Source organism: Lindgomyces ingoldianus (genome assembly GCF_010093535.1).
Source record: "Lindgomyces ingoldianus strain ATCC 200398 unplaced genomic scaffold BDR25scaffold_22, whole genome shotgun sequence".
NCBI lineage: Eukaryota > Fungi > Ascomycota > Dothideomycetes > Pleosporales > Lindgomycetaceae > Lindgomyces > Lindgomyces ingoldianus.
In genome coordinates, this window is record NW_022985183.1 from 223896 (window position 1) to 236604 (window position 12709).

At 40.8% G+C, this 12709-nt stretch overlaps 3 protein-coding genes across 3 annotated transcripts; 1 reads left to right on the forward strand and 2 right to left on the reverse strand.

Moving 5' to 3' along the window:
- Positions 1-6305: 6305 nt before the first annotated feature.
- BDR25DRAFT_264222 (uncharacterized protein) lies at positions 6306-7435 on the reverse strand (the record flags this gene model as incomplete). Its single annotated transcript, XM_033686854.1, has 2 exons — positions 6774-7435; positions 6306-6720 (listed from the first exon to the last, which is right to left on the reverse strand). Coding segments are annotated over exons 1-2 (906 nt in total), but the record flags the coding sequence as incomplete, so codon positions are not given.
- Positions 7436-8618: 1183 nt separating this feature from the next.
- On the reverse strand, positions 8619-9032 carry BDR25DRAFT_229825 (kinesin light chain; the record flags this gene model as incomplete). Its single annotated transcript, XM_033685321.1, has 1 exon — positions 8619-9032. A coding segment is annotated over one exon (414 nt), but the record flags the coding sequence as incomplete, so codon positions are not given.
- A 551-nt stretch (positions 9033-9583) lies between these two features.
- On the forward strand, positions 9584-12042 carry BDR25DRAFT_264224 (uncharacterized protein). The gene is made up of 2 exons (XM_033686855.1): positions 9584-9759; positions 9818-12042. Exons 1-2 carry the CDS (start codon positions 9638-9640, stop codon positions 11634-11636), a joined length of 1941 nt encoding a protein of 646 aa, XP_033545899.1. The 5' UTR covers positions 9584-9637; the 3' UTR covers positions 11637-12042.
- Positions 12043-12709: the final 667 nt, after the last annotated feature.

Sequence of the window (12709 nt, forward strand, 5' to 3'; positions counted from 1 at the left end):
GTACCACTACGCCAATACAACCAAAAAGGTGCGAATAATTAACCAACAGTTAATTATTGCGTACAGAATAGTATATATACCCGTCGCACGTAAGCACCATCTCGGCCTTACACGTAAGCGCCATCCTGGCCTTACAATACTATTACGTGCATTAGTACTAGGGGTATAGACAATTATTAGGTCTATGTAACATGTTAAGGGGACTTTCTTAAGTCTACTAGAGGTATTTCTATGTTTATACTATCTAAACAGGGTGTCCTTTCTATTAGTAATTATTAGTGCTATAGGTTTTGTTTTTATAGAGTGCGCACTAACTATAGCTTTATTGCATTACTAAGGCCTTTTTGCTAATTATAAGGCTTAGAAGCAGTGTCTTAGGCTTCTTAGGTGCTAGCTTTAGGACTTTAAACTTAGCAGGTCTGCCTAGTTTTTCTAGTTTTTAATTTTAGATCTTTATAAAAAATTACTATTACTTTTTCTTATCTATAATGTTATATTTAACTTTAGCTATACATTATATAATGTTAAATATAAGGTAGTTATTGCTAATATTTATCTAGTAAAGCATAACTATATAATAACTTAGGTAGTTATGTTATAAACTACATTTCTAGCATTTACATTTTTAAAACTATTAGGAGAGCTTTTTTACTAAAGTGCTAAGAGTTTAGTTTTAAAAAGAAAACTATTCTTCTTTTTTATAAATGTTTATAATATATTCTTAAATCTAAGTTTCTTCTCTATATCTTTTAAGAATTATAAGGTTCTATAACACTATATTAAGGCTACTAAAATTCTAAATAACTACTTTTTAATATACTTTAAAGCAGTTGTTTAAAGAATAGTTGCTTTTATATTACTAGTAAAGTCTATTATTTAATTTTTCTAATATTTCCTTATCTATAAGGCTGTATTTAGTAGTGATAGCTTTTATTATTATAGTAGTATTTTTATTCTCCCTCTTTTAGAAGTCTAGGCAATTTTAGCAGAAATATCCTACTTTTTTATAGTTTAGGCAGGCCTTGTTTTTTAGCTACTTTTATTATTTCTTTATTAAAGGCAGCCTATTGCGTTCTAGAACTTAGCTCTTCTTAGGGGGGAAGCTTTATGTATGCTTTATATAACTAAGGTCTATTAGTTTTTTATTATATTATAAAAGCTTTTTTTTCTTAAAAATAAACTTTAGTTTCTAAGAAGTTTCTTTTTATTTCTTTTCTCTTTTACACTCTCTATAGCAGTTATTATAGGTTGTTGCTTGTGTAATAAAATTTTTAAAAGTAGTTAGCTTTTTACTATGCATAAACTTATCTTTTACTATTTTGCTTAGTTTATTATAGAACATGTAGCAGAGAGCTTTTTAATCTATCTATCTGCAGATAGCTAGTTGTTTTCTAAAGCGTGCTGCATAATTCTAAACTAAGTTATTTTTTTATTTTATAGTGTTTAGCTTATTAGCTGTAATTTTTTTTTATTTAGAGTTTTATAAATAGCTGTTAAAGCTTTTTTAAAGTTTTTAATACTACTAAATATTTCTTTAGTTTTAAAAGTAAGCGCTTTACTATTTACCTTAAAGTTTATCTAGTTATCTGCATAAGGTTAGAACTAAATTATAAAGGGGCCTTCTAGGTGTAGTTCTATCTAGGATATTATTTTTGCATTAGTCTAAAATGCTTCTTTATTATATTATATATAAAGGTAACATTTTGTAAAAAATAGTTAAAGGTTTTTTAATAATTCTTTAAAAAGCTTTAAAAAAGCTAGTCTTAAAGTCTTTTTAGCTATAATACTTACTTTTTTTATTAAAATGTTTTAGATCTTTGCTAGCTCTACTTATAACTTATATATCTAGTAGGCTTAGTTAGTAGCTTTCTAGAGGCTTAGAAGTTTTAAAAAGTTTTATAGTTTTATTATTTTTTATTAAAAGTTAGTAATTTTTTACTTAAGTTTTTTAAGCTTACTAACTTTATTACTAATTTACTAGAGTTTCTTAATATTATTCTAAATTAAGTTAATCTATTCTGCTAGAATAGCCTTACTTTAGGTAAGAACTTCTGTAGATCTTAATAGCGCAGCATAGGCTATATTAAAATCTAAGTTATGTTATAAAGTAGCTATACTTTTTAAAAAAAGTAGTGTTTAATATTATAATTTTTACTTTAAGAAGCACTTAGGTCTTATAGTATTTCTATAAAGGGGAAGTAGGACAGGAGGTAGAGGCTAACTAGTAGGGTGTACAGTCCTACGTACAGGCTATTAGGCTAATAGAGGCTTATGTAGAATAACTAGATTGTAGTTTGCCCTATGTGCAGCAGTAGGAAGGCTAGGGTTAAACAGTCCTAATAGACAGAGTTAGAGGTATATATAGTGTAAGATATATAAATAGTATTATAGCTCTTTAAAAAGCTAAATGCTACTTAGTCTATGTAATAAATAAACTAAATATTAAACACACTTTCTAAAGGTTGTTTAATGTAGGAACTATATACATATGCTAGGGCGCTAAGGGGAGCTAGTAGGAGTTTATAGGAGTTTACTAAGGAGACTTCTACAGGCTCTTTTAAGCTTCCTTAGGCTCCCTAAATTTGCAGCCTGTCTTCTTATTAGACAACGCATTCTTCTATAACTTCAGGCGGGTGCGCCGCCTCTGTGTCCTCCGACTGGTCTTTAAGCGAGCCCTGTCCCAATCCAGCTAGATGGGGGAGCACTGCTGGTGGAGTTACGCTGGTCCAACCATAGACCGTAACACTTGCCTGTGAAGTACATTACAGCTTACTTTTTAGGCTTTTAAATAAAACTTAAAACTTTTTTTATAACATGCTACAGCTATTTATAATATTTTTTATATAACACTAAGTAATTAACACGCTAGATAGCCTTTATAAGTAAAATGCTAGCCTAAATTAAGAAATTTAACTAAGCTTAAAAAAAAGTAGTTATTAAGTATATACTTAAGCTTATTACACATAGATTTCTTTTTAAGCTTATAGCTATAACTACTTATACTTAAAACTTTACTTTAAGCTTTAAATAACACTTTATAAATATACTAAGCTAGTTTATGCTAATATAGCCTAGATTATACTTAGCGCGTAAAAAATTAGCTATATTAGCTATAAATGCTATTTAAAAGGAAAATTCTTATATATATAGCTTAAGTATAGTCTTAATAATTACTTTTTTATTATTATTACCTAGCCTTTATAAGTAAGCTATAGAATTAGCTTATAAAAGTTATCTAGTGCTATAGTTATTTATTATTTTTTAAAAAACTTTATACATAGCTATAGTACATTTCTTTAAAAGTTTTATATTTTATTTAAAAGCTTAAAGTATAAGCTGTATCTAACATTCTTTTAGTGTGTTTAAGTAGTGTTGTTAGAAATACATTAGTGTAAAATAAGTAGTTTAGTAGGGTCTTAGCAAAAGTAAGTAACTTAGGTGTGTAAGCAACTCGCCTGTAAAGTACGTTATAGAAAAATATAATAGACTATATAAAGTATTATAAATATAATAAGACAACTATAAGCTTAAACTACTAAAAAAAATGTGTATACACTTATAGTTCTATATTTTAAAGCTTAAGAAAGTACTAAAGCAAATACCTCTCTTAACAACTAGTTAAAGAGATATAGAAGTAAAATATAAAGTAAAACATATACTTAATACTAAAAATAAAAGAGAGTTTCTAGTAAAGTAAAAAAAATAGCTTACTAGTAAAAGCATGTAAAAGCTTATTAAAAACTTAATAAACACTTTATAGCTTTTTTAAGATTATTAGGCGTCTCTTCTAACTAGAACTAGCCTAGAGAAAGTTCTCTAGCCTAAAAAACACTATTATTAGCTAAAAAAAAACCTTAGCAACATTAGATAGCTGTAATGTAAGAAGTCTATAATTCTTAAATATAGACTAAGAAGAAAGAAGACCTACAGCTTTTGCCTCTAGTGCTTTAATTTTATCTAAGGATAAAAAGTCTCTTTTTAAATACTTTACTTTTTAATCCTTTAGCAGGTTAAGTTGCTTTTAAGCCTAGGCTTTTCTAGCATTAATAAACTACTGCTTACTTAAATAACGCTTTACCTTTTTTAGATAGCATTTTCTCTTTTACTTCTTTTAAAAATAAGTGTTTTATACCTTCTTTAGAAGTCTTTTGCGCTTCTTCTTTAGGCAATTCTACATAGTGTTAAAAATAAAGGTGTTATAATAACTACTTTTCTTTACACACTTTACACACTTGTCTAATAATAAGGTTAAGACATAAGAAGAGCTACTTAAGTAATAAGAACTATATAGCTGCATTTTTATATAGTAAAGAGGATTAAAGTAAGCAACAGTGCGCAAACAACGCGTAGAACTAGATAAACAAGAACACTAGTAAGGCATAGTTAAAAAGAATAGACATTTACAAAGCGTTTATAGAAAAGCACTTACTAGATAAAAAAGAACCTTAACACTTATAATAGTGTAAGCAGGACAGTAAGAACGCTAGTAGGGAGAGGAGCTTACATGTTATAACCTATAATTAGACTATAAGCTGCTAACCCTCTATGCTCTACTGTTTAAATAAACAAGGATAGAGTCTTTCTATGTTCTTATCTAATAAGTCACGTAACTTAACAGATAAGGAATAGACAAAGCTCTTAAACTAATGCACAGCTAAATGCATTATCTAATAAGCTAAGCGCGTTTGCATGCTACGCATGCGATGCACGCTATGCAGGCACAAGCATGCAAAGCATGCAAAGCATGCAAAGCATGCAACTCTATGTATATAGTATAAGATCCTAACTTTACTTAGAAGCTATAATTAAAGTTTAGTTTATTATTTATATAGACTAAGTAGCATTACTACTTTTTAATAAAAAGTAATTTAATAGTATATTTTACACTATATATACCTTCTATCTTGTTCCTACCTAGGAACTGTTTAACCTAAGCACCTTATACTGCTGTTAAAGGGTAAACTACAGTTAGCTGCACCTTCTGTTCCTAATAACTACGCCTTAATAGACTGTACACCCGCTTAAGACTAAGTTCTCTCCCCTTTCGCCCTCCTAATTCCCTCCATAGGCCTAGAGTTCTTCGGACACTATTTCTCTGAAGTTAAGATTGTAACAATAGCCTAGAAGGCCCCTGTATTAGCCCCGACCCTAACCTGGCCCTAACCCCTGCTGTTACCCCTATTCCCTTATGTATTTAGTCGCACCTTGCCCCTGTAGCTAGCTTAGTAGTTTTCTAATATCCTTTATACAAGGCCCTTAGGTGTTAATGGAAATTCCTAGGTTCTGAGTCCCCGCGCACTTCTATATGCCTCTAAGTGGATTCTTACCGCATTTAGACCTATTGTCTTGCCTGTGCTGTTACACTTTGTTAAGTTTTAGCTTTAAAAGCTTTAGTGTCTAACTTTTAAGTAAACATTATAAGGCTTTTAAGTAGCTAAGAATAAAGTAAAAGAGGTTTGAAAAAAGAAAAGAAAAAGAAGAAAAAAGAAAAGAAAAGAAAAAAAAAGTTTAAAAGTGTCTAACAGCTTGCTGTTAGACCTTTTTAGTATAATGTCTATAAAGTTGTAATACTATTATATATAACTATAAATTAACTTCTTACTTTTATACTTTATTATCTGCTAAGTAATCTATGCCTTTTATACTAGCTTTAAAAGCCTTAATTTACTTATATAAGGCCTATAAAAGTCTTAGCTAATTTAGATGCTTATTATAAAAAGCTTTTAGTTTATAAAAAAAAACTTATAAAATTTAAAGCTTTATACTAGACTAAATTAAAGCTGATTTCGTCATTCAAACTCTTGGCCTCCGCCTGCTCCAAGAGGGCCAGAACCATTAGATCAGGTCTCGGCAGAAGGAATGGATCTTGGATCGGGCCGTTGGAACGATGGGATCCAAACCCAAAGAAGACTTCCTTGCGGTTCATCACGTTGACTAGAGCGCATGGAGCTTAATTTGTTTACGGCATCGCATACAACTTGCTTGACTAATTTCCTGAACAATATTGTTTGCGTAACATCAACATGCACATACTGGAAAACCTCCTACTGAATCAAAAACTTCTCCGCTCATAATGAATTAGACTAATATTACTATCGGTCTACACTTATTCTAATCAATCTTTATTGTGACACATCTGTTAGCTTGCGCTTTATCTTCTTAGGTGGCACTGCATCACTGTTCACACTCTCCCCAACACTGCTTGAAGGGGTTATTGGCAGACGGAACCGTGGTTGTGACCCAGATCCTGTTGTTGAGCTCTGGGACTTCGTCTTCTTAGCCCTTCTCTCCGGACGGTTTGGCCAGAATGCAGGAAGGGCGTCTTTGATTGACCTCAACCGTTCTCCAAACGCAAAGTCAAGATAATTATGCAGCATCCTCCGGATATCTAGAAGATCGTTAAGCTTGCCCATTCGCGCCGTCTCTACTTCCTCCATCCTGTAGTATACCTCGCCATCTTCTGGATCTACCTCCCGCCAGTGTATCCAAAGTATAATTGTGTAACTCTCAGTCGTCAAGGAGAAATGGCATGTCTCGAGCTGCGTGGGGTCGCAATCGGGGTATGCAAGCGAGTAGAATTGGTGCATGTAGTTGACGATAAGCGCGCCGTCGCGGGCAGCCTGGAGGGACGCATGGACCTGGTTTTCGCCAAAGATGGCGGCCTTCCATTGAGCCGTGAGAAAGGGAAAATGTGTATCGGCGTTGTAAACCACGTTATACCTGCGGCTAGAGTTAGCTGAGGAGACCGGGGTTGAAAAGGGAGGACTGCGTACCAGTCAGCCATGTCGTCCTCTTCGCGGGTGAATGGCATCATAAATGGGGGCGTGTGTGCAGTCGCCTCTGTGGACGTGATATATCCGATGCAGCTGTCTGGCTGCGGTCGTGCGAGCGAGCCCCACAGCTCCGGCACGGTTACACGCGGCGGCGTAGGGAGATAATATTTGATTAGATTCACCTGGTCCTTTAATGTCAAGCCCTTGACACCGCTAGAATATCCCTCACCCCGGAAAAGGATGTGCTCCTCCATCATCTTGCGGGCGGTGATCTCATTTTCCACTGACGCAGCCCTCCGAGTGTCCATAATTGCTTGTGCATGGGGGGAAGGCTCCTGTTCACGGGCTCGCTGAAGTGTCTTGACAAAGTCAGCAAGCGCCGCTGGGAGCGCAATCCCCTTGTCCACAGTTATGTTGTACCCAGCCAACTGTTTCTTGTCCGTAATGGCAGTGTCTTTTCGCGTCGGGGACGGATTTCGGGGGACAGACATCGGAGAGGACTGCGTGCTGTGCTCAAAAGAGCGTAGGTTCTCTCGTGTGAGGGGCAGAGGTGTGGGGCTACGATCGAGGGAACAGGCTCGTCGACGTTGGAGGGCATACGGACTCAAGCTGCGCAGGTGCGGCGGGGTAGGAGGGTCGACGGAGTGTGCGCGGCGCGTTCGAATTCGAGCAGACGCAGGAAGATAGCGGACGACGTTAGGAGGACAAGAGCATCGAGAGAATTTTTTGATAGCGGAGCCGCGTCTCTTCGCATAAGGAACGGCGGCCTGGACGGATCGTGCCAGTCGTTTTGCAGGTCGAGTGTTCTCGGGAGAAGCCGCAGTGCAATTCGCAGAGCTGGTCGAACGCGCGCGCTTTCCTAGCATGAGAGAGTGAATATGAGATGAAATCAATGGAAGAAGATTGGGAGATGCAGTGCGCGGGCGAGGCGATAGCCGGTGAGAGATGGCAGTTGATGGGCTGTTGTTGTCGCGTCGTTTGAGCTGAGCAAAACGCCGACTCACGTGATTAGCACACTAACTTAGCTAGCCTAAATCTCGGACCCTTGTTCGAGCCGTTCTGTCTCCCGAGATCTGATCTCGCCGCGAAATCTCTTGGCGCCCACTCGCCACAGTGGCGAATCTGATATTAGTTCAACCTCATTCCTCCTCTACGGAAAGCACGACAAACAGCGAGAACCAAATTTTTGGAAAGACCCATCACAAAAGCATCGAAACACTCCTGCTAGTGGCCGCAACAGCCCTACAGGCCATCGCGCGTCCCCTCCGCGTTGATTTGGCACCTGTAGGGTCGCTGTTGCGGCCGCGGCAGGACAATTCGCGAGCAAGCTACACAAATGACACGTCCATCGAACGCAGCAACAGCCATTCCGCTGCGCACGGCAACACGAAAGCGACGACAGAGCCCAAACGCCCCTATATCGCAGTCACAATACACAGTATACAGTTACTGATGGGCTTCTTGGTCAGCCCATCGCCAACCGACAATGTTTACCTTTGGTGTGGTGAAGTGGGGCCTGCTGACTAGCTCGGCAAAGCGTCGGCTGTCTGCCAAACCTCTGCATCCGGGCATAGCTGCGAAGAAACCGCGGCTGAAACCGTGTAGGAATCAATCAATCAATCAATTCCTCCTCTACGCCAGAAAATTATATTCAACGCCCCTCAGACAAAGCCCCTGGCCGGTGCGGGTCGGCCTTCCTCCCTGCTAGCGGTGGCAACTTGAAGTTACTATTCCACATAGACTGCACCTTTCACTGATTTCTAAGCAAACTGTAGTATTTTGGCTATGCTGTTTTTGTGCTACGTTGAGCCTGCTGCTTTAGAGACTATGTGTTTGCCACACCTATTAGGTGTTATTCTGTTTGCTAAGTGCTATTGCCCCTGACTGCCATGTCGTAAGAGTTTTGCGAGATGATATAGCAAAGGGATGTTGAGGACCCAAAACTACGGTCCGCAGCCTGCAGCAGTCCTCCATTAGTGGGATGGCTTTATTTGTAAGTCCCTGACCCTTTAACGTAAACGCCAGGTTAGCCATGCTGGTCAGCGTGTCTAGATGCTCCTCCCCAAGCACCCTCTTTCTCGTCTCCATCACTTGCACGCCCAGATCTTCGGCCTCCTTCCACCGGCCTTGATTCCTGTACGTCGACGCTAGGTTGGCCATGCTGGTCAGCGTGGAAGGATGCTCCTCCCCAAGCACCCTCGAGCAGATTCCTAGTTCTTTTGCTTCTAGCTCTTCGGCCTCCTTCCACCGGCCTTGACTTCAAAACGTCGACGCCAGCAAGCTTAACGTAGCACAAAAACAGCATAGCTAAAACACCACAGTTTGCTTTGAAATCAGTGTAAGGTGCAGCCATATGAGATGGTACTTCGAGTTGCCACCGCTAGCAGAGAGGACGGCCGAACCGCACCGGCCAGGAGCTTTGTCCAGTGGCGCATATTTTTTTTGTGGATGAGAGGGACAAAATGAGTGTGTCTGTAGGTATGGAGCGCATGGTTGATGCGGACCATGTGATGGGTGAGCCGCGCTAAGACGTTTCGAGCACGGCCCCGGCCCTCTAGACCAGATTTTCGAAGATCCTGGTTCTGAAAAGGGCCCACTGCGGGAACTAAAACCGAACGCTTGCCAGAGTCGACTGCTTGGTGTCGGAATATGTTTCTTGGTTGACGTGGTGGGTGCTAATTGGTTTCCATTGGCTGGGTAAGTTCCAATTATTGGAGGATGGGCGCCCGGACATGCTGCTGCCTGGGCGTGGGGCGTGGCTCACTCGGTATATAGACCGATCTGTGCCAGCATTTCACACGCAAACTGCTTCAATCGAGTTACTTTCGCAAGCTTCAGCCGAGTCTTTACATTCGACGTTGGCAATGGGTAAAAAGAAGGCCGCCGGCAGGCAGCAAGCATTGACCGAACTGGAACCTCTATTGGAAGAGTTGTCCACGGAATCAACTGGTAGCTCTCGGCCCACAACCCAGCGGCCCAAGACCTCGTTCGACATCCCATTTCTGGGTGCTTCCAACTCACGTAGAGCTAACTATGGTCTACAGTCCTTACACAGGTTCTCCTATCGCACTTCATATCGGCCCAGAGCACAGAGAGTACTACGTCCCGCAAAACCTCTTGCAAAACCCGGGATGGATCGCCTCCTGTTCATCGGGGGACTATATATACCTGCCCAATGTCGACGAGGACACCGGCCATGTACTGGTTCACTACCTGTACACCGGCGTTTACCAAACGCTCGACAACATGGAGACCTCTCCGGTTAAGGAGGTACATATTGAATTCAAGAGAGCTGTCTTGGCCTATATCACCGCGAAGACTTATGAGCTCGCCGGCCTACAGCAGCTGGCAATGCACAAGGTCGAACACTACGGCACGGAGATGAACATCTTCGACGTCGTTGAAGCTCTCAACGAAGACTTCTCAAAACTCCCGGGTAATACCCACTGGCTCCAGGACTACCTAAACGGGAAAATCAAAACTGCTTTTGAGGAAGATCACACCACATTTGCAAAGGATGACTTCTTTGGCCGCATTAGCAATGTTGCTCTCAACAAAGTCCTGGTAAAGCGCGTAGTGGAACTTTACAACAATAAGCTCTCATGCATGCTCAACATAGAGAAGGATTCTATCCAGAGGGTTTCTGAAGAATATGTCCCCGCCGCCCAAGACTCACCCGTCGAAGAAGCCCCGGCGCAAGTTTCCGTTGCTATCGAAGAAGCCCCTGTCGAAGACTGTCCTGTTAATGAAGGCCCCGCCCAGGAGTGTTCTGTCCAAGAGTGCCCTGTTCAAGAGTGTTCTATTGGAGGCTCTCCCGTCGAAGAAGCGCCCGTCCAAGAGGCTTCCATCGATCCTGTTGCTGCCGAACCGAAAATTGACATGAGTTTTGGTGACGGCGGATCAAAATCACCTGGTTTCAGTTTTGGCCTTAGCAGTTGGGCCTCCGGGTGGCCTGAGAAGCCAAAGGAGGAAGAAGGCCCATGGTCTTTTTCGTTCGGCAATGCTAAGGACGAAAGGAAAAAGAAGAAGGGCGCTACCCTGATTGAAGAGACTCCTGCCGAGTCTGAACCTGCTTCCGAGCTTGTGCTAGAGCCTGAGCCGGAAGCTGCGAAAGAGGACGACGCATGGGGATGGGGCTCATTCTCGACCGGCAAGAAGAAGAAGAAGAAGGGCAAGAAGGGTGTCATTGAAGCAATCGAGGAGCCAAAGGTTGAGGAGCTGCCACCCCTGCCTCCGGAGCTTACACCGCTAGCGGACGATGACTGGGGCTCTTTAGTGGTGGCTGGCAAGAAAAAGAAGGGCAAGAAGGGCGCGAAACAGGAGACTTTGGTGGAGGAGCCGCCTCCTCCACCACCTCCAGAACCCGAGCTGAGCCCCGGGCCTGAGCCTGAGGACAAGGAAGACGACCCTTGGGATGATTGGGGCACGACCAAGAAGAAGAAGAAGGGCAAGAAAGGTAAAGAAGAGCCAAAAGCAATTGGCACACCCGCTGGCGGTGAAGTGGATGATTCAGAGTGTGGACCGTGCAACGCTGAAGCCATCTGCGAGCCAGATATTAGCACTGCTTCCCCATGTGCGGCGCGGGCTGAAGCCGACGTCACTTTGTGGCCTCTCAAACAAACTGAAGAAGTAGATATGCGTGTTAGTAACGGCCATTCGGATCTTAAAGCGGAGTCAGAACAGCCCGTTAAGACTAAGGGTGGGATATGCCCCGTTCGCGTCAAGCATTTACTTGAAGGAGACATGTGGAGAAACTGCAGACAATGCCGGGCTCTTCTGCGCCAGGTTGCTATCCAACTTGCGAGCGCGGGCCATGCAAATGAGGATGGATATGAGATAGTGGACGAGGTGTTGATGGGGTAGCTGCGAAGAGAGATTGATATACTTGCTTGCGATGGCTTGCTAAATGCCTCCAGTCTTCTATAACTCTGGTTTGTGATTTGCAGTTAGCTTTCGCGGTTAGGCTGACATGCAGCGGTCAGGCTTCAGCAGGAGGCGAATTTGCATGGGACTGGACTGAGTATGCTTGCTCCAGAGTATGTTTTGAGAAGCAGACGAACGCCTCGATCACGCTAGCAGGGAGGATGGCCGACCCGCTCTGACTATAACCTTGTACCGGTGGCGAATCTACAAGACGTGTGCTGGTTGATGGAGGGGCAAGTGTTTGATCGCAAGGCTGCGGGGCTTAGGCCGGCCCGCTTGCTAAGAACATGCACAGCCACAGGCCTGGCAAGCACGACCCTGCCACGTCAGATTACGTAACGAGTAGGTACAGTCAACTCTCGATGGCGCGATGCGCGATTAAACAATATTTTAATATAGCAATACATTTCTTAAACCTAAATTAATTTCCTACTAAAATATTTTATTTTGTAATACCTACTATATTACAAGCTTTTAGCTAGATTATTGTTATATTAAAAGATAAAATGCTACATATAGCAATTACTAATAAGCAGTAACAGGCTCTGTGTTAATAGTATTAACATTAGGGTTCTAGCTAGAAGCAGCTTAATGTAATTAAGTAGTTTAAGCAAAAGTATAACTATTACATCTATTAGTTAACAGTATTAGAGTCCCTTTTAAAGTAATATAGCTACTTTAACAGTAGCTCTGCTACTACCTGCACACATTAATAACAGGCACAGTAGCCTATTTTTAAAGCTGTCCTCTTTAACTAGCAGCAGCACTTTAAGAGCTCTAGTAGTAACATCCCTAGCAATATTCTTATTAAAAAAGTAAAGGCTATCTAGCTATAAATACCTAATTACACTAACTTTTTTATACTAGAGTTTAGCTTAAGCTAGCTTACTAACTTTAAGCAATAGTATAATATTAAGCTTTATTAACACTAGAGTAAGGCTGCGTTAGTGCTAGCTAAGGCTAAAAAGAAGATAAAGGCTATTAGAACACTGTGTAAAGAATACGCAAAGCAG

Excerpts from the sequence above, each read along its gene's own strand:
- BDR25DRAFT_264224 (XM_033686855.1), top strand. The coding sequence starts at position 9,638 with ATGGGTAAAAAGAAGGCCGCCGGCAGGCAGCAAGCATTGACCGAACTG. Across the intron at positions 9,760-9,817 it reads ACCCAGCGGCCCAAGACCTC|TCCTTACACAGGTTCTCCTA; the intron begins GTTCGACATCCC and ends TATGGTCTACAG.